The sequence below is a fragment of the Rosa chinensis genome, chromosome 2 (assembly GCF_002994745.2).
Source record: "Rosa chinensis cultivar Old Blush chromosome 2, RchiOBHm-V2, whole genome shotgun sequence".
NCBI lineage: Eukaryota > Viridiplantae > Streptophyta > Magnoliopsida > Rosales > Rosaceae > Rosa > Rosa chinensis.
In genome coordinates this window covers 21,085,513-21,113,057 of record NC_037089.1, presented here as the reverse complement: position 1 = coordinate 21,113,057, position 27,545 = coordinate 21,085,513, and the positions used below count along the sequence as shown (strand labels likewise).

Sequence of the window (27,545 nt, the reverse complement as noted above, 5' to 3'; positions counted from 1 at the left end):
GAATTTCTGGGGCATCACATTCTACCCCCCTTAAAGAAATTTCGTCCCGAAATTTACACGTACCATACCCACAAGTACGCATAGACCAAGCTCAAGTCCAAATCTCAGTTCGCAACAACCTGTTCTTGTCTCACTATACAACATACTTAGCTCAATAATGGATACAGGTACCCTACCTAATATCGCAATACAAATGCATCCTACCATTCCACTTGGAGATAATCTAAACATCTCACCTGTTTCAATCACGTACTAATGCAACAACAATTATGCACAACTACAACACTATGCACAACCACCTAAGATTCCATAGTCCTGTCCTCACAGTATCTGCATCGATATATCATCAATTACAACATTCTCATTGCTAAATTTAAAATGACATTTCATTTCAAATCAATCGATAAAACTCTAGGTTTTTACCACAGTCAACTATTTGCAAAATCACAATAAGCATTCCAACTATCTCCGAACATAGTAAGATGAGATTCAGCCTCGGCCGAACTACCCATCAATTGTCACATGGTATCGCACATACAAACAAAGTTGTAAAAGACTCCTCTGTTACAACAATGAAAAATGCATCATGCAACATACCACCTAAAACAGTATTTTACAAAAGGAAGCCACACGCAAAAGTCTAACTATGGACATCAGGCAAAGCCTGTCACAGCACACAAAGGAATTAGGTTCTCCACTATCATACTTCGCCTTAGCAAGAAAAGTCTTAAGGCCGATAAGACACCTCCATTCCCTACACTTTGCTGAAAATTAGCATCCACTCAGACATGCCCCAAAGGCTGCTGTCCTCGCTGATTTCCTTGTCCCCTGCCCTGCTGCTGGGTACAATCCCTTGAGAAATGCCCTGTCTGGCCACAAGTAAAACACGCCAAGTTCTTCGGTTTTGTGCAAGCCTTAGCAGTATGGCCAATCTCCTTACAGTTGTAACATCTCAGAGGTGCTCCCTGCCCAACAGGTGCAACCCTAGCAGGTGTAGCCGCTTCCCTAGCTGGCGCCTGCTGATGAGTCCTGCGCCTCTTCCAGAACCCACCCTGAGCATCTGTCCCTTCACTGTTCTCAACAGTTGCCTTTCCCTTCCTTCGAGAGTCCCTCTCAGCAGACTCCTGCTCCTGGAAAATCAAGTTCTCCTGCTCAATGGCCATAGCCTTAGCAAAAATGAGCTCCACAGTCTTCAGTTCCAGAACAGCGACATCGCGCCGGATTGAAGCATTCAGTCCCCACTGAAACTTCATAGCTAAGCTCTCAGCATCCATCTGTCTCACAAAGCGATACAACCTTGAGAACTCAGCCTCATAATCCCTCACACTCTTAGTCCCTTGGACTAACGAGATGAATTCCCTTTCCATCTGCTCCCTCACTGAAGGCGGAAAGTACTTCTTCCTGAACAGTTCCACAAAACCGTCCCAGGTCATGGCGGACACATCCATCACCCTCTGTGTGCCGCTCCACCATACCCGTGCATCGCCTTGGAGCATAAACGCCGCAATCTTCCTCTTCTCAACGTCGTCGCAGACGACCATCTCGAAGTAGGTCTTCATGTTCTCGATCCATTGATCTGCCAACATGTGATCCGTACCTCCCTGGAATGGAACTCCTCCCAACCTCGAAATCTCCTTTGCCAACTTCGACAAACGAGTGGGATCTACAACATTCGCAACCTCCACAACCGGTGGAACAGGCAGCTCAACATTCGATGCCTCGATATCATTCTCAAACATCTCCTCAACAGGAGGAGGAATCCTGCCCCTACCTCTGGCTCCACCCCTGCCTCTGGGTCTACCTCGACCCCTAGCTCGGCCTCCTTGTGAATCCATCACCTAAGAAGCATAACAACCTGTGATTAATACTTGTACAACTTCCAACTACAAGTATAAGTCAACAACATGACTAAATCAACCACCTTACTACGTCAGAAGATACAATTCTATCCCCTACGTAAATCTTGAGTCAAATCTAAAGGTCCTCATTCCTCAAAAGATTATAACTCCTAGAAGCTACCTTAAGCTCCTACACTTGGTTCACTGAGCTAACACTACCCTGATGACTCGCAATCCAACACTCATTGCATACCCAATGACTATATCAATACCGAAGAGCATCAGATGGGGATCCGCTGCAGACGGGCCATCACTCGAGGAGTATTGATTGTCACCAAATATGCACCTTACGCTCTGATACCAAACTGTCACGCCCCTGATTTTACACACACGAAAATCGATATATATAACCCCATAATTATATATGCGTGAACGTCCAGTCATCAATACAAAATACCTGAAATCTTTTTCCCTTAAACTTACACACTTATTGATGCCCTGAACCCTCAAAGTTAATATACACTCACTCCAAAGAGTTATATATTACACAAGCTTACGAATTAAATTGTCAACAACAAGATAAACGTAATGCTCCTCAGAGCTCACTACAACGGAAGTCCAAATAACGGTAAAGTCACAAAATTGGCTTCCTACCGTAAAGCTGCTAGCTCGCTGCCTCAACCTCGATTATCCTAACCTGCAGGATTAACCCCTACACCGTTGGAATGGTGCACCGGGTTGCCACACAACACCCCGGTAAGCTTTTGCAAGCCCGTATGAGTAACTCAAACCACACACAACTCACGCCAAAAATAAGGAAAACAACTCACGCTTTGATTCCTTAAAACACGAAATAAAGGAGAATAACTCACACTTTAATTTCCTTTCAAATCGAAATAAAAGAAAGCAACTCACACCTTGTTTCCTTTTAAAACGAAACATAGAAAACAACCCACACTTGAATTCTATCAATAAAACATAGAAAACAACGCACACCTTGAATTCTATCAGTTGTACCATAAGCGTACCATAGAAAGCAACTCACACCTTGATTTCTATCAGTAAAACATAGAAAGCAACTCACTCCTTGATTTCTATCAGTAAAACATAGAAAACAACTCACTCCTTGATTTCTATCAGTAAAACATAGAAAACAACTCACACCTTGTTTTCTATCAAATGTACCATTATCGTACCATAGAAAGCAACTCACACCTTGATTTCTATCAAAACGTTAATAAGGAAAACAACTCACACCTTGTCCCCTTAAAAACCATTAATAAGGAAGCAACTCACACCTTGTTCCCTAAAAATACGTAATGTCATGAGTTGTAAATAACCAATTCCCGTTACCCCATGAATTACCTATATGGCAGACAGATTAGAGCTCTAACTGAAAAACGTAACCACTCGTCCGGCCAAAGACGTGGTCACCTGGTATTCTGCCCAAGGTCTCAGACCTTCGATCCTCGGGCCGCAATGTCCCTTGGAGCAAAACATTAAAGGAGTCGCATCTGACCCAAAATGTTACACAAATCGCAACGCTTTTGAAAACAATCGAAATCAACATTTCCATAATCATTGTTTTCCGAAAAAGCCATAACACAAAACAATAAAAAGCATCAATTCATGCCCATTGTTTTCATACCCAAATCTCAACACTTTTCTCAAATCTCAACGCTTTTCAAAACAAATCGAAATCAATCATTTCCACAAATCATTTGTTTTCCAAAAGCCACACCCCAAAACAATAAAAAAACATCATTTCATGCATATTGTTTTCATAAATCCACAAACCACCCAAAACATATATATTTCACGTAAACATATATCTACTAATACATGAATACGTATGTATATATATACATCCCATAATATACATATATACACACGTAATCATCTACTCAAAAGTGCCACTAATACCATCTATAGTTTGCAGTTAACTAAATAACTCTCAAAACAGTATGGTGAACCCGTTCGTGATATGAACTTCGTGAGATTACTCACCTCAGAATCCCGCTGCGTCTTCTATACAGAACCGAACTAGTACACTATCACCAACAACTCGTCCAATTCACCTTCTAGAAGCACCTATTCACCAATGATCTCAAATCAGTAACGATTCATAACCAATTTTAAGTCCGAAACCCCTGTTTTGAACTAAAATCCCCCAAAGTGGCGCCAATCGAGGCAAAACCACATCCGAGACCTCCCGAAGTCTCTGGAATACGTCCACGATCGATGTGACCAAACCACAAGTCGATCGGACGCTCAAATCCTCACGGATAGAATAATCGATCGGTATGAAATTGCAAAAATCATAACAATTCCATACGAACTCCAAAATTTGCATATTATATATCGAAACGCTCGTATCAACGAGTAGAACATATATAATACCAAAAACAGTTCCTTAAGTGGCCGGAACACCGCCGGAACGCCACCACAGACGGTGGTGCACCGCCACCAGCCAAAACACATTATTTCACAAAACTCCCAACATCAAAGTTCTTCATCTAAGCATGCTTGTGAATTCTCATAACTAGCTCGAAGTCAGAAAACAAGCTTAAGGGATCGAAAACTACCTCACAAGCCGTGAACAGTAATCCCAACTGAGTTGAACCGATTTCCACGTCAACCGATCAAAACAAACACCATGGATCGATCAGCGAGCTTGTTCTGAACTCAACCCTAGAAGCCTGAAGTCATGAGGTCGCCGGAGTTGTGTTTTCCGGCCGGGTCCGAAAACACAAGGCTGCACCGCCTTGAACTGCCACCGAGATGGAGAATCGCCGTAAGAGAACACCAGAGGGACGACCAGACGGAGGAGACGACCCTGCTGACCAAGTTTCACGGCCAGAGACCGCCGCAGTTGGCCGGAAAAGCCGGGTCGGGTCGGCCGGGTTCGGGTCGGGTCAGGCGGTTTTCTTCGATACTGAGGGAGCGGACGAGAGAGAAGAGAGAGAGAAAATTAAAAAGTTTCCGGAAAAGGAAATAATGAAAAAAAATCTCATTTTCCCTTTATATACTAAAACGGAAACTTCTTCCGATAGTCATAACTTCCTCATACGAACTCCGATTTACGCGTTCCGCATGTCCACGAACTCGTAACGACGCGCTCTACAACTTTCGTGAAGGAAGTTTTCGGAGAATCCCAACGTATAAAAAGTCAACCTTTGGCAACCCCCTAAAACCATACTTTTCAAATAATTATTCGCCCGAAACACTTCCGCTCCATCCACGAGCCACGAAACGTCCAAAAATCACAATTTAGATTCCGGAAAATCCTCGGAAAATAAATACGAATTTCTGGGGCATCACACCCCCCCCCCTCCTCTTTTTTTTTTTTTATGATTCTGCCATCCGTATAAAATGCTATCATCAGTAGCGACTCCAGTTTCTGGTCAAATAGAACAAAGGCAAAGAGGCAGTTTGAGAATTTCTGATGTATTAATCTTCTCCAGAGAGGGAGTACATATACAAAGTATACACAATCTTAATAGGAAACTAATTACACCTTGATATTCTCCTTAACTATACAATCCTAATTATACTACAATTCCTACAATTATGGAGAGTGACTCACGCCAACAGTTCTCTCTTCCCCTCCTCAGTCTTCACTTCTACCTTCCAAAAATTCACCTCTGGGATCAACACACCAATCAGATTGCTTTAAGAATTCACTCTTTATGGTCCTATATTATTAGTTTTAAATGAGCTGAAGAGGAGTGGTCCATATCATCTGCAAACTCCTAAATCTTGCACTTTCAAGTAGAAGAGTGAACAAAGCTTTTGGTGGCACTGAGAAGAACCCAGTTCAATTCTTATCAGGCTGGGGCTCCAAGGAAGATCATTGAAGCAGACAGGGTATTGTATTTAATTTCTAATTTTGGAAATCATAAAGGGTTCTTGACCGACCCTTTTAGAGTTAGAGTTTATATTACCGTTGTTATTTGCTGGTTTGTGAATTTAAGTTCAAATATTAGAATTGCAGGGAACCCATTTTAATTATTTTGATTTTGAGTCTCCTTCATGTGGTTGGATATTAGAAGATTAGGATTTTCTGAGCATATTATGTAGGATTTGGTTTGAGTGGATTTGGTGTGCTGTTGTATCCTGGGTCTGTGTAGGCAAGACATTTGAAATGTTATCTTTGGCCTTCACACATGGTCTGTTGCTACTGTGTTGACAATTTTTGTATGTATCATAATCTATCAGATTTTCGATAAACCTTGCATAGAAAATAGTTAACTCTTAACAGTAACAAATCCTGCGGCATAGCGCGGGAACTCTTTCTAGTGTGGTAGAACAGCATACAGCGCTTGAATTGTAGGAGGTAGACTAATGCTCATTTAAGCATCACCAAAACAAAGTTCCTATTGGGCTTAGGAGTTAGCAAGTTAAGAATCCAGAGCCGAATACGAAGGGCCATTAACTCGAGGTATAAATATATTTGTGGAGCGCATTTCTTCTCCATAGTTCACTGCAGCAGCTCAGCTTCTCCCAAAGGCGATGTCAACGGCGGCGACGGAGCACCTCCCGGAGGACCTTATCATAGTGCAAATCCTCACCAGGCTTCCGATCAAATCTCTAATCCGATTCAGCTGCTTCTCAAAGTGCTGGAGTTCCATAATTCTCTCCGATCAGCGATTCGCCAAATCGCAATTCAAGTTCGCTTCCGAGAGTAAAACCCTCAGTCGCAGACTCCTCCTCGCCACCTCCTCTAAACTGGAATCCCTAGACCCTCAAACGACGCCGTTTCCCGACGACTCTTCGATCCGAAAGCTCACCTGCCCGTTCAACCAACCGGAGCGTGTCGACTACGTACTGGGCTCGTGCAATGGCATGGTATGTGTAGCTCTTGATTTTCATGATGGTTATTATATCTGGAACCCATCTACTGCTTTGTTTCTCAAATTGCCGAACCCTAATTTTGCCTCAGAAGGGGTTATCTCCTTTTACCCAAAAATGCCAGACTTTGACCGATCAAAGACGATTATAGCTCTCCATTATTGGGGTTTTGGCTATGTTTCGGCCACCGACGACTATAAAGTTGTTGTAGAAGCTCTCTTTGCGGATTCTAAAATGTATGTTGAAGTCTTTTCATCTTGAGCCAACTCTTGGAAGAGGATTGAATCCACTCTAACCATTTCCTCGGTGTATCATTCGTTCACCAAGACCAAGGGGGCTCTTTCGAAATTCAAATGAGACACTCCATTGGCTCCACGCTGCGTGGCCCCGTGCACCCGAGTGTTACAGACTTGTTATCGCCGCCTTTGATTTGACAAAAGAAGAGTTCCGGGAAATTCCTTTACCTGTCTTTAAGGGAGATGGCACTAGTATTTATTCTTTCATAGATGTGGGAGTTGTTTCCGGAGGGTGCTTGTGTGTATGTAGGTATGAGGGACAGAGTCAGGAGCACATTCAATTATGGGTGATGAGGGAATATGATGTTCATGAATCTGTGAACTCCGCTGATCATCGAACCAAGCGGCTAATCTTCCACGGGGACAGTAGCATAGTTATGTTGAAATTCAATGCCGTGGGGGTTGAAAACAAATTGGAAAGGATTTATCTTCAGTGCAAGGATGTTGGGGATTGCTGTGATCGGTATAGCCTTGGGATGGGTCTCTGTGACGTGATACAATATGAGGAGACTCTATTCTGGCTGAATGATGCTCATGGGCTGAACGAAAGGTCACCAGACACGAGAATCAACACTTGCCCCCAAAGCAAGCCCAAATAGAAATGAGGAATGGTTGCTTTGCATTCATGTTATAGCTGGTTTGTCACTCCTCATTTTGACCCTGCTCTGCTGCATTATGTTTGTTATTTTATCTTATTACTGATGATTCGAATCACTATTGAAATTGTTTTTCACAGTAGTGACTAGTCACTACTCGGCAGTCACACCCATGATAAACTAAGTTCATACACCAGCTCTTTTAGGTTCTAGCATGTAACTGGAAGTGGCCACAAATCTGTATAAACCTATGCTTTATTATCTGTTACTTGAAGCTTTCCTAGGTTTTTGTTGTTGAAGAGACTTTGACCAGAAGTTTTATTAACCCCAGTTGCATCATTTTCCATGTATTAGGAGGTTTTCTATAGGCACGCCTTGCAAGAACTTTGATGATATGTCAATGTGTGTGTCTGTGTATTTAATTCTAGGTGATCACTCACTGAAACATGAATTGAAAGTTTATGTGTCGGAACAAAATCACGGAAATATTAGTTTTGAATGACTGTAAATGTTTAATAGACTGAATGTTTGAAAGTGTAGGGATTTGAATGTTTAGTTGCAGAGCAAGTATTTGGAACTGGTTGCAGGCTCAACATTGCATTACTTGAGGTGTGGATTATTGATGCGCTCGCGACCACTATAGAAATCCCCATTTCAGAGGCTTCTGTTTGTAACTTCATTGATATTTGTCGCAAATTTAATGACTCTTATATTTATCTTGCATCCTATTGAACAATGGGATGGTTCTATCAATTATGTTGTTGAGATGACAATGATATCAAGGCTTTATTTTTATTTGAATCTCTATTGTCTAGTGTCAGGTGCATTGGCTGCTAAAGGTCCAATCGTGCTTCATTGAACTTTCACTTTGCTATTTATACACGCTTGAATGAGCTAGTAAGCTCACATTTTTTTGAAACAAGTTTGAAGAAAAAATAGAAGTGTTGATTGATCGGTGTAGTTTAGTTATTGGCCCTGTAGATACTGAATTGGGCTTATGTACCAAACGAAAAGAGAAACCTTGTTGAGATTGAGACCCAACTGGCCAATGCAAAAACCTACTGACCAAGTTCTACCTGATTCATCTCTGTTCTACTCTTGGAGAACAGAAGGATTGATTCCCCTCCCCGCTTCTCAGCACTGGATTATTTCAGTAAACCTAGAGGGACTTTTACAAATGAGGCACTCCATTGGATCCTCGAATTTTATGAGCCAGAGCTAGAAACTTCTACATGCACTCTCACTGCTTTCGATCTAGCGAAAGAAGAATTTAAGTCTCGCCCATTTCAGAGATGTAGTGATTGTTTTTGGAGAGTGCCTGTGCGTATCGAGTAAAGAGTAGGGCTGGGCATCCAAAACCGAAGTCCCGGTACCGTTCCGAAACCGTCCCAAAATCAGTCGGTATGGGCCGGGACCAAATTCTGAAATTTACTATTTGGGCCCGTCCCGTAGAAACGGGCCCGGTACCGGTACTAGCTTAGTCGAAACCGATTGATCCCGTCCCGTCCCGGTAAAATTAATTAAATTAAATCTTTAATTTTTTATATTACTTGGTTAGTTTTGATTGGGTAGTTTGTGGGAACACAAAGGAATGACCACACTTGATCAAAACATTTTGACCTAAACTAAACAGCCTAAGGCCCTAAGCCGATCGATCCCCAATTCTTCTAGTCCAGTCTCCACTCTCCAAACTTCCAAAGACATCTATCGATCTCCACTCTCTTCTCTACTCTCCACTCTCCACTCTCCACTCTCCAATTCTTTTTCTGTTCTTCATCTAAATCCCCGATCCCCAATTTCTTTCCAATTTCCCTTCACACAGCAAGCCCGATCCCCAATCCTTACTTTATTGTGAGGATTCAAGGCTTCAAGCACCATCCTCGACCTTACTTTCGAACAGATCTGAAACAACCGAGGAGGAGCTCGATTTGGAGCAGTCCGACCCGGAATCGTGGCTTTTTTCGTCATCATCAACAATCAAGGAGGCTTGGTACTCGCTAATCTGTTCGATCTGTGCCATATGAAATCGATTTGATTTTGAATTTGAAATCGAGGAGAATCGAAGGTGTGGAGGGAGGGTTGAAGATATGGGGTTGAGTATCTCGTCCTCTTTCGCAAGGGTTTCCAATTTCTTCAGGAGTTATTGAATTCTTCTCATAATTTCGCTCCTTTGGATCTATTACAAGCTACGGGTCTCTCTTTATTTTATCAGACGGATCTTTAAATTGTTGTTAGGGCCTCAGATTTGTGAATTGTGATGTTTTATATCGGAATTGCCACTTGAATTATGTGCTACGTTGATGCAAATCTTGTGGTTTTGAGTTCTGGACTTGGTTGAGATCAAGCAAAATGATGATTCTTTCTGGTATTAGAATGGTATATTTGGTTCGCAAAACTTTCCTTTTGTCAGGGATCGTTGTGAGCGTGGATACACTACTCAAGGTACTATAGAAAATCTATGTTTTTACCTATTTGTAATTGACCACTTGTTTCTGCATAATGTGTTTTCGGCTTAATCGTTCGATATGACATATTTTGGTTGCAGTAGATTCTGTATCTATGATGTGGGGTGGTCTTGTTCCAGTTTCCACTTGTTTATAGTATTGTTGAGTGGATTATTACTGAATTAGTTCATTCAGATCCACAGTCTGAAACAGATCATGTGATCATCTGTGTGGGGAAAAACAGAAAAGAAAAAGGAATCGGGTATCTCGAATTGGGCCCGGGCCCGACCCGATCCCCGTCGGTTTCGGTACCTTCGGTACCAACCTTGAAAAACCGTAATCCCATCCCGGATAATATTTTCGGTATCGGGCTCGGTATCAGTCAGTAACCGGCCCGTGCCCAGCCTTAGTAAAGAGAGGCAGAAATATGGTATTGGGCTTAGATGTGATTATTAGCAAGTTACAAAGGCCCAGCATGTCCAAAAACAATATTACAGACCCAATAAGTGGGAGGTATAAATTCATCGGGGGAAAGAATAGGGAAAAATTTTACAAATGGTCACTCAAGTATGACTCATTCGACACTTTGGTCACTCAAGTTTCAAATATATCACTTTGGTCACTCAACTATTACACTGTCAATCACTTAAGTCACTTTGTTAATTTTTTTCATTAAAAAAAATTATAAAAAATATTCTTTGGGTGACTTAAGTGATTGACAGTGTAATAGTTGAGTGACCAAAGTGATATATTTGAAACTTCAGTGACCAAAGTGTCGAATGAGTCATAGTTGAGTGACCATTTGTAGAATTCTCCGAAAGAATATTTCAAACTCCTCCACCGCATTTAGTTCACTACTCTCAGTCTACAACATCACATCTCAAATAGAACGGCAATGTCGACGGAGCACCTCCCGGAGGACATTATCATAGTGCATATCCTCACCAAGTTACCGATCAAATCTCTTATCTGATTCCGATGCGTCTCAAAAGGCTGGCGTTCTATGCTCTTCGATAAGCAATTCGCCAAATCGCAACTCAAGTTCGCTTCCGAGAGTAAAACGTTGAGTCGCAGACTCCTCATCTTCACATCCTCTAAACTGGAAGCCATAGATGTTTAAATGGCGTCGTTTGCGGAGCTTTCTGGCAGAAAGCTGACCTGCCCATTCTGGCAACCAGGGAGTCCTCGCATCTTCATGTTGGGCTCCTACAATGGCATGCTATGTGTAGCTCTTGATTATCTTCGTGATGAATATTATATATGGAACCCATCCACTGCATTCTTCCTCAAATTGCCCAACCCTAATTTTGCCTCAGAATCAAAGCCAGATGTGTGTCCTCACTATGGTGGTTTTGGCTATGTATCAGCGACTGACGACTACAAAGTTGTTGTAGCCACTTTTTCCAAGAGTTCAACAGGCTGGTCAGACATGGCTGTTGGAATCTTTTCGTTTAGAGCAAATTCTTGGAAGAGAGTCAAATCTTGGAAGAGGTTGAGATCCGATCTCGTGAAAAATTTCACTAAGTGGACGGGGGTTCTTTTAAATGAGGCACTACATTGGCTTCAAAGAAGCATTTACCGCCGACAAACTGTGGTTGCATTTGATTTGGGAGAAGAAAAATTTCGGGAAATTCCTTTGCCTCCCCTTGATGGAGATGGTAGCAGTATATGTAGCTCCCTTGATGTTGGGGTTGTTTTCGGAGGGTGCTTGTGTGTCTCAAAGTTTGATGGAACCAGTAGTGAGGAAGTTCAATTATATTTATGGATCATGAAGGAATATGGCGTTCATGAATCTTGGACTATGCTGTTTAAGTTAGCCTCGGTCCATGTCGATGGATTTCATCGACCCGTCATCCATACGGAAAGTGGCATAGTTTTGAGATCATAATATCATATCACAGGGACAAGGAGAACGAACTGATGAGGGCGGATGTAGTGGCTGGTTGTGATCGATATAGGATTGAGATGGGTTCATTAATTGTGATGGCTCACACTCCTCTACTTTGGCTTAATGATTATCATGGACTAAGCGAAAGGTCACAAGACACAAGAATCAACACTAGCACCAGAAGCAGAACTGCAGGGAGGGTTGTTGTTGGCTTGTTGCATGCAAGTTCTAGCTGGTTTGTTACTTCTCAACTATGATCCTTCTCTGGTGCAATAGAAAGTTGTGTGTTATTTTTTCTGTTAATCTACCGAAACTATTTTTGATAACTTATAATTTGAATGGCTAACTACTGTTTAGTCCCTGAAGTATGGCTTCGTCCTCATTTCAGTCCCTGCCTTTTTGAGTTGACCCCAAAAGTCCCTAAACTCACAATTTTCAGTCCAACCGGTCCATCTCCACCATTTTCTCTGGTTGCTTGATGATGTGTCAGTCACTCCTTGCCAGCTCAGCGCCACGTAAGGCATCCATTGTGTAAAGTGACGAGAATACCTCTGCTTCAGTTTTTTCCAAAATTTCCTCTGTCTTCCTTCTTATCTTCTTTTTCCCCCTATCTGCAACTCTACATGAAGGTGTAGATAGTAACCCAAAATGAATTGAGCTGGATAATCGTTTGCATAGGTCCCAAGATTAAATCTTTTTTTAATCAAATAACCAAATCGAAAATCCTCTTTTGTAGTCAAAGAACTACACCAAACTAAGCCAAAACAACAAGAAGAACTGAAAAGAAAACTATGACTATGCTTTGCTCTGATTCGACCACAGAGAAACAGTCTGTCTTGGCCTTTGAACTCTTAAGATTTGGGGCACTATTTCTACTGCTATCAGAGAATGAAGCAAATGTTTTCTGAAGAACCCCTGATGGTGACGACACCGTTATTCCCCAATGAGCAACTAAACTCGCCGTGGTTACCGTTTGTGGTGATCGTAGACAACGGGTTTGAGGCAGTGCTGGTGGTGGGCTTTAAGACCTCGGCTAAAGGCCCACCAGGTGGAGAAGGAACCCAAGAAGCAGGGGTGAGCCAGGTCAAGATTTGTGGCTTAATCCTATTTCCACTTCCATTGTTACATCTCAAGCTCATCTCTCTCCCAAGAAGACAGAGAGAGCAGCGGCAACCTCCCAGCTCATTTCTCGGAGCTGCCATCATTAAGAAGAAATAAAAACAAAACAACAAACAAATCCAAGTCTCTCTGCACCAAACCCAGAAATGAAATCTCAAAAATTTGTCACTCTATATCAACCAAAATCACCACCAATCAAAACCCTGAAAATCCCAAATCACCAAAACTCACAAATTAAACACAAAACCCAGAAAAATTGAACAAACCCCAAAACTGAGGTCAACGCCCCAGAAGGCAGTGACCTCGTTCTCCACAGCGACTCTGGCTCTGACCTCATTCTACACCCACTTCGTACCAACACCCCTCTGACCCTTTCACTCCTAGTCTCCCACACTCAGACCCTTTCACGCCCAGAAGCCACCGGAGCCGCTCCTCTGCTTCTATCTCCTCTCCAATCTCAACTCCGTCGTCGCCGAAAAGGCCATGGTCCCTCTGCATATGCTATTAAGATTGAACGTTGATAATTGGATTGAAGTTCTGTTTCTTTGTAGTTTTTGATATGGAAAATGGATTTGATTTGTGTTATTATGGAAATGGTGAACTGCAGGAGTCGATGGGCAGGCATGGGAGTGGAGAAGTGGAAGAAGGAGAACAGTGGAGAAAGAAGATAAGAAAGAAGACAAAGGAAATTTTGGAAAAAACTGAAGCAGGGGTATTCTCGTCACTTTACGCAATGGATGCCTTACGTAGCGCTGAGCTGGTAAGGAGTGACTGACACGTCCTCAAGCAACCGGAGAAAATGGTGGAGATGGACTGGTTGGACTGAAAATTGTAAGTTCAGGGACTTTTGGGGTCAACTCAAAAAGGCAGGGACTGAAATGAGGACGAAGCCATACTTCAGGGACTAAACAGTAGTTAACCCTAATTTGAATCACTATTGTTTGTTTTTCACAGTAGTGACTACTAGTTATTAGGTTATTAGTCAATCATTCACTCCCATGATAAAGCAGCTCTTGTAGGTTCTTGTTTGTAACTTGTAGTGTCCACAGATCTATATAAATTTCTACTTTATTGTCTTTAACTTGAAGCTCGTAGGTTGTTGTCATTGAAGCGAAAAACAGCATCATAGGGATAATCATTTTCCATGTATTAGGAAGTTTTCTATAGGCAGGTGTTATTCAAGAAGTTTGATTTTATATCAAATATGAATATGGTAATGTACAAATAAATATAATCAAATTGTTGTTATATCAAATTATCAATGGTAATCTTTGGTCAGGCCTTAGAGTGAGTGTCCGTGAGCACCCACGCATATGTTGGGAAAAGCAATAGAATGGAAGTAACAACTCCAACCACAAAAGGATAAATATGCAAAGAAGTAAATGAGTAAAGGAAATGGAATATCGGATATAACGTGGTTTGGCAAAGTGCCTACGTCCACGGGGCAAACGAGAACTTCCACTATGAGAAGATGGGTACAAGAGATACACAACTTCAAGAACACTACTTGAAGGAAACTCTCTCTCTTAGTTTTTTTGCTACCTAACAACTACAACACTCTCAACTTAAAGTGGACACTCTTCACTCTCTACTTGGATGAAGATGTTTTTCTTCAATGAGATTGGATAAAATGAGCAAATGACCTCTCCTTATATTAGCCAAGGAGGAAACCTCTAGATGAATTCATTAATGCTTCATTCAACCACCTTCAATTAATGCTCCTTTCATGAATCTTCCTCATTCATCTTGGTCCATGCCCTTCAAACTCTAGAACCAAAATATGTTTGACCCTCATAAATTTCTTGTGGGAAACTAGAATACATTATTCTAGAACTAATGGATGTTCCCTCATAAATTCCTTATGGGAAACCAATTTACCATTCATGAATATACTTTGAATTTGGTCTGGATATTTAACAGCATTTACATGCCCGAAACAGCCTAGAGTGAAGTAAAGATGCTAAAAAATGTAAGGCCTTTTGGATTTATAAATTAAGAATTTTGAATTTTTATGTGCCTGAACTAAATTATGAATATAATATTAATTTTAAATGAGCATACATGTTTACTAGACTGAATGTTTTGAAAGCATGTTATGCTTGGTTGGTGCTTTGCAGGGGTTTGTAAAGCTGCAGAGCAAGAGTCTGGAAGTCATCTTGCAACGTTTTGCTGATAATGACGTAATTTTGAGGATTCGAAACATCATTTTAGAGACCATCTATTTTTGGTAGTTATTTGTTATTAACTAGTGAAGAGATGGTATGTTATGACCATCTTATATTCATCCTTTTTTATTTCCCTTTGTTAATCAGATGATTATACTATATATAAAAGAACTTGAATGCTTTTATGAATTGTCTGTTATTGAAATGATACTAGCTCATATCCTTTTTCAAACAAGAAATGATAATCATATCAAGTTTTAGTGTTGACTAGGTTGATCATTCCTCAATGGATCCTACTTGTTGCCTAACTTTTCTGTATATTTGGTCTATTTTTGTATTATGTACCAAGAGCTTGTGAAAGCAGTTGCTTGAGGCGACGTAATGAAACCCAAAATGCCTTTTTTTTTTTTTTTTGCTTTTTTCTTTTTTAAGTGAAATCTAAAATAATTCGCTAAATTTAGGTAATTTTTTTTTTGATCACATTATAACTAAAATACTCGTCCGTTAATCAAATTTGGATCGTTACACTTACAAAGAAGATATTAATGACAGTAAACCACGTAATATTGGTCCGACCAATCAGTATTTGGGTTTCAAATTTTGCAAATATGGCTAAATTGATTGATGTAAAGATTCATGAATAAGTGTGAATTGCTAAATTGATTTGTTTCATTGAATTTAACTCCAAGTAAATTTCCGAAGTAATGAAAACAAAAAATGTCCTTTCAAAAAAACAGAAAACAAAAAATGGAAAATAGTTTTATGGACGTTGAGGCCCAATACAGGCCGGTAGGTGAGGGGCTGCGCAGACTTATCTGTATTTAAGCATTGGTTCATCATTTCTATGAGTTGAGTTGAGTTGAGTTGAGTGGAGTCTACGGCTTCTTCAAAGGCAATGGCAACAATGAACGAACACCTCCCCGAAGAAATCACGACACAAATCCTTTATAGGTTACCCCTGAAACAAGTAATCCGTTTCAGCTGCACTTCAAAGAGATGGAGATCAATTGTCTCAGATCCCCAATTCGCCAAATCGCATTTCACATTCGCTTCTGAGCGGAGAACCCTCAGTCACAGACTCCTGCTCTCCACGCCCTCTCATATGGAATCCTTAGACTTGCAAACACCGTCGTTTGTGGAAGACTCTTGTATCAGAAAGCCTATCTGCCCATTCAAGCAACCAGGGCGCCCCGTCTTCACACTCGGTTCCTGCAATGGTATGGTGTTTGTATCTCTTGATTTCCATGATGGATTTTATATCTGGAACCCATCAACTGGGTTGTTCCTCAAATTGCCCAACCCGGGTTTTGCCTCGGAAGAAAATAAAACGATTTCATGTCTCCACCATTGTGGTTTTGGGTATGTTTCGGCCACTGACGATTACAAAGTTGTTGTGGCTGCTCCATCTGAGGTGAATCCAGCCATGCCTATACAAGTGTTCTCCTCTAAATCCACCTCTTGGAAAAGGTTTGAATCCCCTCCCCACTTCTCCTTGATGCGTTGGTTCGATACAATTAGGGGCAGTCTTACTAATGAGGCACTACATTGGCTCGACGAATTGCGTGAGCCGGAGCTAGACACTTCCAGATACACCATCACTGCTTTTGATTTAGACAGAGAAGAATTTCGGGAAATGCCGCTTCCTATTTCGGGTGAGACACTTTCAGATAGATCGTTTTTAAGAGGCGTAGGGGTTGTTTTTGGAGGGTGCTTGTGCGTATCTAGTTTTGATGGTGAGTATTTTCAATTATGGGTGATGATGGAATATGATGTTGGTGAATCTTGGACCAAGCTGTTTAAGTTTAAGAATGCGGGGATTCATCTTGTGCTACCTGTCTTCTACACGGAAAGAAGGGTTGTTATGTGGGGATGCAGATTTTGGGATGGGGAGGTGGACGACCTCTTGATAAGGTTTGATCATAACGAAGAAGAGAAGCTTGACAGGGTTGCGGTTTGTAGTGCGACATATTGGCTTGGTCGAAACGGGTATGGTCCATATAGGTTTGAGCCAGGTCACTGTCATATGATCCAATATGATGAAAGTCTACTTTGGCTTCATGATTCTAGGGCTGAGGGGAGGTAAATCGACTGAAAATCCAACACAAGCGCAGCAGCAGAAAGTGAAGAGGAAGGATTGCTCTATGCATTCATGTGCTTGCTGGTTTGTGCTCCTCACTTGAGCTATTGGAAAAATGTTTGTTTGTCTTCTTCATATTCTTCTGAAATGTACTCAATATTCAAATGCCTTTGAATCTCTTAAATTTACAAGTATCTCTTTTAATTGGTCATCATAGACTGAACTTTCGTCTTAGAGTACGTCTAATTATCTGATGTTATGATATGATGGGATCTCTATTCCATTGTTTCAATTCACTTATACTCCTGTTCGTATTATATATCCCAGTCCTATACTCCAGAGGATGGATCAATTTGTTTTCTTACTCCTGATCAGCTGAAAATGAATCAAAAAATTAGTTATGTACCCTTGGAACTAAATCTTGGAAACTTTGCTCTATATGTTCATTGAAGTAGATTGAATAAGTCAAACTTTCAAAATATTTGATGGAAAAAAAAAAAAAAAAAACTCATAAAAATGCTACTATTAATGGCCATAGTCTCAGAAAATAGAATCAGAGCAAAGGAAAAATGACCTGCTTGAAATGTTGCAAAATAAATGAATGTAGCATTCTGTGCTAGCTATATGCCTATATCAGGTTGGTTTTCAATCTAAGATTTGCAGGAACAGATGTATAATGTTAAAAGAATGTTATGTAAATCTGTAATATGTATGAGAATCGGAGTAGTTCTTTCATGACGGTTATACATAAGATTTGATTATTTCGGTTATACATAAGAATGCAAAAGGACCTTTTCTTTTATTTCCCTGTTAGTGGTTGCTTTTTGTGAGTCCCAGAAAACATATCGAGCTTAGTTGAGATCGTTCGATAAATTATTTATTTACGATTTCTGTAATTATAAAAGTTGCTCAAGAATATTTGCAGAAATTTTCAGAGTAAAATCCTCGATTTAAGAGTTTGAAAATTAAGTACACGACACGACTAGTTCGTAGGAATTTTCAGGGAATTTTTCTGACTTCCGAGCTATTTATAGTGATTTTCGGAAGTTTTAAAATTAAAGAAATTATTAAAGGAAAATAGAAAAATTACGCGGTGCGATCATGGCCATCCATTCAGCCACCACTTCATCCTAGCCGTCGAATTAATCTCTCATTTTGAGCTATAAATAGTCATATTAGAACATCCCATCTTCGAGCTCTCTCGCCCCGAGAGAGAGACCGACAACCCGTGAGAAGGGTTCGACCAAAACGCAGTTCTCCGGCCATCTCTCAGCGGCGGACCACCGACGATCACTCCCACTCCTTGGCGCCGACGTCCTCCTAGCGACGGATCATCCAATCAGCGATGGACGGGGACAATATAAGGCCGGAAAGCTTGAAACTTTTTTCGGCGATTCTGGACATTTTCCGGTGACTCCATCGGCGATTTGGCTTGCATGGCATACGAAAGTTGGTCTACTCCTCGTGCTCTACGTGGTAGTGTAAGTTTTTTTTTCGAATTCGATTAAGTTTCGGAGAATGTGTGTTTTGGGTATACTCGGCCACCGCCGGGGACATTGGTTCCGGTGGTCGTTTGGCTTATTCTCAGGCAGTTCTGACTTTATTTTGCAATGTTAGAGGAAGACTAGACGGTGGAAGCACTCGCCTGACAAACGTGAGGAATTGTCTGGGTGGTGAAGAAAAGGGAAGGAGTTTTCCCGGTGCCATGTTCTTCGTCAAGGGATTAACTCACCGATTTGGGGATTCTGCTTTCGATCGAAATCGATATCAAGGTTAGTTGGGTTCAGTTTGGAGTTCTGAGCAAAGCCTTGTAAAGTTAGTTTTAGAATTAGTTGTCATGTTTGTATGCGTATTGTGAAATCGTGTTTGAGAATGGTGAGTTGGATTGGTGTAGTTTCATTCTTGGTTGATGCTATGAAATTGAAATCTTCCTGATTATATGATTGAGTTCAACAAATTGTCGTAGTTGTGGTGAGTTTGAAGTTATTTTGGATTAGGGGGAAAAGTTGGATGAGTTGGTGAATCTATTACTAGGATTATTACTAATATTAGTAATTGATATCACAATTGTGGAATGGAGTTATGTTAAAAGAATGGTTGTGAATGTGGAGAAATGGTTTAAAATAAGTATCGGGTGTCCATAGTAAATTAAATGGAATTACTTGAGGTTTTAAACGTTGAGGTTTTAAATATGTGTTCGGAAATTAGGACTCCAGTTATCCGAGGAACAGAATATTTAAGACTTTGGGAGTACGTGAAGAAAAGCATCGGAATCCAGGTAGGGGATTCGGGGCCTTACTCGGTTAGTTGTTTCATGTTTTATGTACAGTGATGCATGATACATTATACGGTTTGGTTTTGTTTAAACGCAATGCATACTAACCATACCGTGAGAAATGTCGTGGATGGCTTGAGGGCGAAAGGTAGCATTGACTTCATCGGGTTCGATCCCCTTAACCTCCGGAGGGTTAGCTACACCAGTCGGACGGTGCTTCAATCGTAATGACGACCCAGTTCCATGTGTAGCTAGGTAGCTATTTGTAAATAGCTAGTGGACGCTCTCGCTACACTTAAACTGATTTGAGGTAAGGTCATGTAGTGGGTCTACGAGACCGATCATCAAGTATTTCTTAGGGCCCGCATTCATTTGAATTTCATTCATCAGTTTTCGAGTCGAAAATTATTCTAAAATTTGTCATTCTTTAAATGAAATGGTTAAAGTATATTTTCATATTGGGATCCCAAAATATTGTTTCATGCATTGGTTTTTAAACCTAACTGAGGTGAAACCCTACTGAGCAGCGATGACGAATGCTCACCCCCTACAACAGTGTGGTTGTAGGTACTGTACATTGGTGACAAGATAATAGTAGACTGAGCTGGGTGTGTGAGAGCAAGCTTGATAAACTTTCGTAGCAGGACTCAGGGTCCGGGTTCTATTCCGATTTCCATTTCTCGAATTTTGTTTTTTGGGAATTTGTTGGAAATTAAACTTATGTCGAACTTAGTTAAATTCTCATTATCTAAGATTCTTTATTCCTCGAGCTATCGTTCATATCAAGTTCTGGACGAATAAATTGACTTTAGTAATTTAAAGATTTTCACCTCAAAATTATTTTTAAGTTTTTACTGTGCTTTTACGAAAACTTTGTCAAACAAAATGTCTTGCGGTTCTCTAGAATGTAAATCAGGTATTCGGTTTATGTTTTAGAGATTCATGGCATTGTGACGTGCTTAAGCTAGTGAGGTGTAGTTTGGGGCGTTATACTTTTGAAGTGACATGATATGTTATAACATTGTTGTATTGTATCTAACTATCTGTCTCGCTTAACTAATTGTCACTTTGTCCGAATAAGATGATTTTAGTATCCTATTTGACTCGGATTTTCAATCGAAAGACATCATGATGAGGATATTCAAGTTCTAGTTCTTCTATAAATGTTGCCTAGTTTGCTAGTTGCTCTATAATGAGTCAATGTATTTGATTCTTGTGTTTAGAACTGGAAAATTGAACGATTTTATAGGATTTAATCATAGAATTCATCAATTCGAGCACATTACCAATTACATAAACAAAAATAGAAAAAAAATGGCGGGACGATGTCGTTTCACAATCTGTTCAATGTATAAATGACCATGCGCTTTACTCAATTAGATCAATGCAGTCTCCATAAATTTGTAGTTTATTGCATGTTCTTTAAACGTTCATTCTTTTGTATTATATCATTAAGCTGCTCCTGAAATGGAAGGAGGGGGTGTCTTCTTCCTGCTTGGTCACTGATCTCTTGGCTTTGTAGGCTTTTGAAGGTTCTAAAGTCATGTTCTTATTGGTTTGATTTGTACCAAAAACGGTTACAAGGACAATTGTGTAGACCATGTTGAAGTGGGTGGCTGGGTGCACTTTTAGGCATCAGAGGACTTTGTTGCTAAGCGCCATTTTAGTGATATTGTCATTTTTCCAAAGGGTCACATTTTTGGAGGCTAATGTAACTCTGTCAATATATATTGTTCATTTGTGGGAATCATAAGTTTATCTTTCCTTATTATCATTTGTTAGTTAGATGATTATAGTATCCTCTATCCTATCAAAGAAAAAATGGATGTTGTATTGGTTGTGTTACTGAAATGATTATGAAATCAAGTCCTTGACAGCTTTTTCATTGTGCAGCAAAAGAGAGGTCAAGATGATGAGGACTGGTAGCTTTGTGGACTCAGGACTCAAGATCTGGTTCTGGTTAATTGCTTCTCAGTTGGTTCTGCTATAATTTTTGCTCGAGCTTTACAATGAATCAGTATGTTCTTTTCTTGTTTTTAGAAATAGAAAACTGAATTTTTAGATGCTCTTGTATCTCATCATCATCAAGTTAATTTATCGTGTTTCATACACAAATCATTTTCCTACCAGATGATCTGACCAATCCAATGGTCAAGCTATCTGATCGAAGATCTTCTCGCCGCGATGAGGCTGGATGCCTGAGTTGCATGTATGGTGAATGAGGTGTGGGTTGAGGGTAAAATGGAATACTTTTTTTTTTGTTGAGAATAAGAGACCTTTATTGAACATAACCAAAGATTACATATGGGAATGACTGGTGGTGGACATGAATTCCCCACTCTCCTCAAACCAGTTACCGGTCAGTCATCAAAAATGACTTCCATGAGAGCCAAAAGAGCCCAACCCCTAACAACTATGTCGCCCAACCTCATTGGCTACAGATAATCCCGAGAATATCGATAACACCTCATAGACAACCGCCATAACAACCAACGCCCTCTTCCACACCGCATCCCAATGAAGCCAGACCAAGTGCAAGGATCACTTGTCAGCACATTGATCATAAGATAAAATCGAAAATAAAACAACTCGTTCCCAGGAAATACACCACCTCCATGGCACATCAATTTGACCCAACCGTCACTCAACAAAGGAGGGACCAATGTACTATTGACCAAAAGAACCTAGCCACCAACCTAACTGAAAACAAGACTCTAACCGACCTAACCAAAACTCTAAACAAAAATAGAGAAACGTTGCCACAGTACTCCTCTTCCTTGTCATCAGGTACCTAGCCGGCAGGCCACCACCTCATCCATGTCTTCGAGCACCCCAAGTCGATGATACCATGCGGCAAGCCACATCAATTCTATCACCAAGAAAACGGTGAAAAAATCACCTTACCTTGCCGCCGCCATGCCCACCAGCTTGAGAGCCCAAAACCACCACAGCTGCCTCAATTTTTTAGATGCTCTTGTGTCTCATCATCATCAAGTTAATTTATCGTGTTTCATACACAAGTCATTTTCCTACCAAATGATCTGACCAATCCACTGGTCAAGCTGTCTGATCGAAGATCTTTTCGCCCCGATGAGGCTGGATGCCTGAGTTGCATGTATGGTGAATGAGGTGTGGGTTGAGGGTAAAATGGAATACTTAAAAGAGTAATGGGATGGTGAGTTGCCAAAATTATAGCTAAGATTCTAGATGTTGAAGATAGGCAAAGAATAGTTAGAGAGAAAACTATCAGTCATTAATTGTTGTTATATATTACTCGCATTGTTGCTAAAAACTTTACAAGATGGAGAGCAAAGTATGCCTGACTAATCTTGTAATTGACTAGCACCTGTCCTTGCATGCTCAAGATGAAGTCCTAATCCTAATATGAGTACAACATACAAACATTCGATCTCAGTGGACACTAAAATGTTTTCGAGATAAATCCCAAGATCTCGAAGTTTACCTGAGGATAATAGTTTGACTTCATTTAGGAGATTGACTTGAATGAGAAAATACATTTTGACCAAAAAATAGAAGAAGAGGAACATCCATGGGTATAAACATTAAATGGCTTCGCCCGGGTTCGAACCGGAGACCTTCAGTGTGTTAGACTGACGTGATAACCAACTACACCACGAAACCTTTGATTCAAGGATTTGTTTTCCTATTACGAATCTCGAATTGCTAAAAGAATAAAAAAGTCTTGGTTCCTCTCACAATTTAAAACCCTAGTTCAGATCAGATCAGTTCAGTTCAGATGGTGGTTATGGCTTCTCCAAAGGCAACGCCAACGACGATGGAAGACCTCCCCATAGAAATTTTGATGCAAATATTCGATAGGTTATCCCTTAAACTATTAATCCAATTCAGCTGCGCTTCTAAGCGATGGAGGTCCCTTGTCGTCTCAAATCCCCAGTTCGCCAAATCGTACTTCAAGCTGAAAAAACTCTTGCTCGCCACCTCTTCTCAATTCGAATCCCTAAACTTGGAAAACTCGTCGTTTGGGGACGATTCTTCTGTCCGAAAGCTCGCCTGCCCATTCAAGCAACCGGCCCACGCCGTCAACATACTGGGCTCATGCAATGGTATGGTGTTTGTTGCAGTCAATGTTCATGATGGCTTTTATATCTGGAACCCCTCCACTGGGCTGTGCCGCAAATTGCCCAACCCAGGTTTTGCCTCGACTAATACAGACTTGGACTTATCAAAAACCATTATATGTCTCCACCACTGTGGTTTTGGCTATGTTTCTGCCACTGACGACTACAAAGTTGTTGTGGCCGCTCACATTATGAATTCAACCATGCCTCTAGAGATCTTTTCATCCAGAGCTGGCTCTTGGAGAAGGATTGAATGCCCTCCCCACTTTTCCTCATCGGCCTATATGAGTAAAACGAGGGGGACTTTTACTAATGAGGCGCTCCATTGGCTCCAAAAACTGCGTGAGCCAGAGCTGGACACTCCCGGAAACACCATCGCTGCTTTTGATTTAGCCAAAGAAGAGTTTCGGCAAATGCCGCTGCCTCTTTTGGGGGAGACGAGTTCAGATAGGGATTGTTTTTTCAGTGACATAGGGATTGTTTTTGGAGGGTGCCTGTGTGTGTCGAGTTTTAAGAGGCAGAGATGGGGAGCCGGGCATCGTAGTCTGCATGTTCAATTATGGGTCATGATGGAGTATGGTGTTTGTGATTCTTGGACCAAGCTGTTTAGGTTTGAGATGGACGATGTTAACCTTAGCCTACCAATCTGCTGCACAGAAACAATGATAGTTATGTCGACATACAAACGTTGCAATCTGGAGTTGATCAGGTTTCATCATGATGAAGAGAAGCTTGACAATGTTGCGGTTTGTAGTAGTGATCGATATACGCTTAAGATGGGTCTCTGTGAAATGATAGATTATGATGAGACGCTGCTTTGGCTTCCTGATTCTAGGGCTGAGGGTGGTGATCGAAAAAAGACTCAAAACCCAACAGAAGCAGAAGTATTGAAGAGGAGTAATTAATTTCTCTCTGCTTTCATGTGCTAGCAGGTTTGTGCACTTTGGCTATTCTGCCTTGTAAAGTAGTTTGTTATTTTTCTTCCTATTGTCTGAAAAGGTTATTGATTACTCAATGTCTTTGAATCTCTAACATAGTTGTGGACTGGTCCATCCTGATCTTTACTAATGAAAAAAATAAAACGATTTGCTTTTACATGCTTTCACATTTCAGTTTTAAGGGATTATTTCAATGCCTTGGTTATGTGAGGGATCCCACTATATGAGAGACTAAGCGTTGGTTATCTATGTTAATGTAATGCAAATTTACAAGTCGATCTCTATTTTGCTTATTCCTCTTAGAGTATAATCATCTGGTGTTATGATACAATGTCTCTTTCAATTGTTTCAATTCACTTTACTCATATTACCCTCCTATTATATGTATCCCACTATATCCCAATAATTCACATTAGCGGATAAGCCGTAGGATAGATTAGCATATTTTCTTACTCTTATTCAGCTGAAAAGTGAATCGGAAAAATTGTTATGTACCCTTGGAACTCAATCATGGAAACTTTGCGTCGCCTGTTCCTCAAACTAGCTAGATTGAATCAAGTTCCAAAATTGCATAACGGACAGTGCCCTGCTTGTTTTTGTCTTATCAACAAGAAGTGGCAATGGCCGTGGAATATGATTCTTAGTTTTATTGCCGAATTATCATTTGTTAGTGGTGATATACTATCCACGAACTTATCAAACAAGGATGGATGAAAAACTGGTTTTGTTATTTCAAAGAATATGATATTAAGTGATTGCTTTTGCTTTTGAAATGTCCAGCTAAAGATAGTTAAATACAATGACTGGTAAATTTGTGGATTCAAGATCTGGTTCTGGTTTTATTACTTCTCAGTTGGTTCTGCTATAGTTCTTATGCTTTGTATCTCGTAATTGCATCGATAATTTGCTTGGGTAAGTTATCATCTTCTATTCTAACGAAACAGCACGAATCTTTTTTTTCTTTTTTTGAGAAGACAAACGGCACGAATTTAGTCATCATATAGACGAAGAATCTGCACATCTGCTTAACACTTGTTTTCAATAAAAATTATTAATATAGTATATAGAGTAAATTTCACAAACAGTTCTTAAAGTCTGGGCCATTCGAGATTTTGATTCCCAATATTCTGAACTGTTGTTTTTTTTTGTATCCTGGCACTTGAGCTTCCGATTAAATTGGAGGGAAGACTCTTCTTGCTTGTTGGTCATTGATTTGATAGGTCTGTGAATGTTCTGAAAGTGTTCTATTCTTTGGTTTGATTTTGTAGGTGTACGGAACAATTGTGTGGATCAGTTGAAGTGAGTGCACTCTTAGGTTGCAAGACTCCATTTACTGATATTGTCATTTTCCTATATAATGTATCATTTCTGGAGGCTAATATATATCTTGAACTCTGCTGTTTTGTCTATTGATATCTGTCACTCATCTATGGAAATGATATGTATCTTGCTTTATTATGCGGTGATATCCTATCAAATATTCTGTTTCTGGTTGGTTACTTCTCTCATTTGGTTCAGCTGTTATTGCTGCCTAAGCTTTACAATGAATCGGTATGTTCTCTTTCTGGTTCTAAAATAGATAACTGAATCTTTCTGGTTCTAAAATAGATAACTGAATCCCACGTACCTATATCTTGGTCAGCATGGGATTAAGTGTTACTGTTCCTCTTAGACTCTTAAGAAATATTATACAATCAAAAATTCAGGATGGTTTTACCTTTGTGATACTGAATAGTGTTCATCTTCACATTTTTCTTCAATTATTGTTTCTTCATTACTATCTGTTTTTCATTCTGCATTTGATTTCCTGCCTGGACACTCATACTCACAGTTTTGATCCCATACGTGTGCCAATGAAGCTATTGGAATTGTTTCAGTTCACAGTAGTTACTATTCTGAGTGACATATAAAAATTTCTTCTCTATAAACTATTTGCTATTATAAATTTCAGTTTTTCACTCAGGTGGCCACAAATCCACTTAAACTCTGCTTTCCATGAAGGCCAGTAAAGAGTAGTTACCTGAAAGTGTTTGTAAATGCTGTAAACCAAATAGAAAGCCAACATCAATTTCTTAATAGTAGAAAGATGTGCATGTGCAATGGCTTTGGAATATGTTTGTGTAAGAGTGATGGAATCTCTATTGTCTTACCCTTAATTAAAGCATTACCGTACTTGACATAGTTAGCAGTTACCACCATACCAGCATTTCTATACAAGTTGCAATGCCTCTCCAAGCCTTAACCACGAAGTTGGAGGGTAAGCTGGTAAAGCATTGCTGGACTTTGATATTCTCACAGGCTTAATCGTTTGTTCTTGTTTGCTATAAACCGCATAAGGAAAGCAAAAACCATGTTTTATATTTAAATGTTAAAGATCCTTTTTGAAGTTCTCCTAACTATGTCTTATTGTGTGCTTTAGAATTGGAACACCTGGAAATATACACGTCGGTTAATTCAATGGAATTCCCATTTCCTTAAGCATTTGCTCTTTTGTATCTCAGTGTACTTCATTGCCACAAAACTAGAAGGATTCAATACACTTCTTCCTAGTTGGTGATTGATATTATGGATTGACAGGTCATTGTGAGTTCTGAAAGTGTATGTTAATGCTCTGCTTTTATTTTGTAGGGATTATATGTTATTATGTGCGAATCATGGGCAATTGTTATGATAATTTAATAATTATATCAAGCTTGCTCTTGGTGACTCATCTTCTGGTTGGTTTGAAACTTTGAATAACATATATGGAAGCTTTGGGATTGATCGATGTGTTCTATTCATGTATTTTATTTTGCCATAGTCTTCTGTAGTGAAGCAAGAACACCGTGAAGTAGTGGGAAGGTGATATACCCAGCTTCCAAAAATCAAATTTATTTCTAATTTGTAGGCTTTTATATCCAACAAAAAGAGAAAAAAAAAATAAACAAATCGTTCTGGGTTTATGAACATCGTATGACA

General features: G+C 40.2%; 4 protein-coding genes, 1 long non-coding RNA gene and 1 other non-coding gene across 7 annotated transcripts; 4 read left to right on the top strand and 2 right to left on the bottom strand.

Annotated features, from left to right (window-relative positions):
• Positions 1-782: 782 nt before the first annotated feature.
• LOC112183889 (DNA-binding protein HEXBP-like) lies at positions 783-1,163 on the bottom strand. The gene has a single exon (XM_024322205.1). It carries the CDS (start codon positions 1,161-1,163, stop codon positions 783-785), a length of 381 nt encoding a protein of 126 aa, XP_024177973.1.
• Positions 1,164-6,150: 4,987 nt separating this feature from the next.
• Positions 6,151-8,376, top strand: LOC112189194 (putative F-box protein At5g15660). The gene has a single exon (XM_024328468.2). It carries the CDS (start codon positions 6,351-6,353, stop codon positions 6,948-6,950), a length of 600 nt encoding a protein of 199 aa, XP_024184236.1. The 5' UTR covers positions 6,151-6,350; the 3' UTR covers positions 6,951-8,376.
• Positions 8,377-16,046: 7,670 nt separating this feature from the next.
• On the top strand, positions 16,047-17,762 carry LOC112187781 (F-box/kelch-repeat protein At3g23880). Its single transcript, XM_024326707.2, has one exon. The coding sequence runs from the start codon at positions 16,093-16,095 to the stop codon at positions 17,278-17,280; it is 1,188 nt and encodes a 395-aa protein (XP_024182475.1). The 5' UTR covers positions 16,047-16,092; the 3' UTR covers positions 17,281-17,762.
• A 689-nt stretch (positions 17,763-18,451) lies between these two features.
• Positions 18,452-21,830, top strand: LOC112186111. Of its 2 annotated transcripts, XR_002930639.2 has the most exons (4): positions 18,452-18,755; positions 18,892-19,046; positions 21,443-21,566; positions 21,680-21,830. It is a non-coding gene; the product is annotated as an uncharacterized LOC112186111 (long non-coding RNA). The 2 variants fall into 2 exon arrangements; XR_002930638.2 differs by lacking the exon at positions 21,680-21,830 and having other exon boundaries at positions 18,458-18,755; positions 21,443-21,671.
• A 1,287-nt stretch (positions 21,831-23,117) lies between these two features.
• On the bottom strand, positions 23,118-23,191 carry TRNAV-AAC. The gene has a single exon. It is a non-coding gene; the product is annotated as a tRNA-Val (tRNA).
• A 31-nt stretch (positions 23,192-23,222) lies between these two features.
• LOC112190752 (F-box/kelch-repeat protein At3g23880) lies at positions 23,223-26,075 on the top strand. Its single transcript, XM_024330231.2, has 2 exons — positions 23,223-24,581; positions 25,856-26,075. The coding sequence occupies exon 1, from the start codon at positions 23,307-23,309 to the stop codon at positions 24,552-24,554; it is 1,248 nt and encodes a 415-aa protein (XP_024185999.1). The 5' UTR covers positions 23,223-23,306; the 3' UTR covers positions 24,555-24,581; positions 25,856-26,075.
• Positions 26,076-27,545: the final 1,470 nt, after the last annotated feature.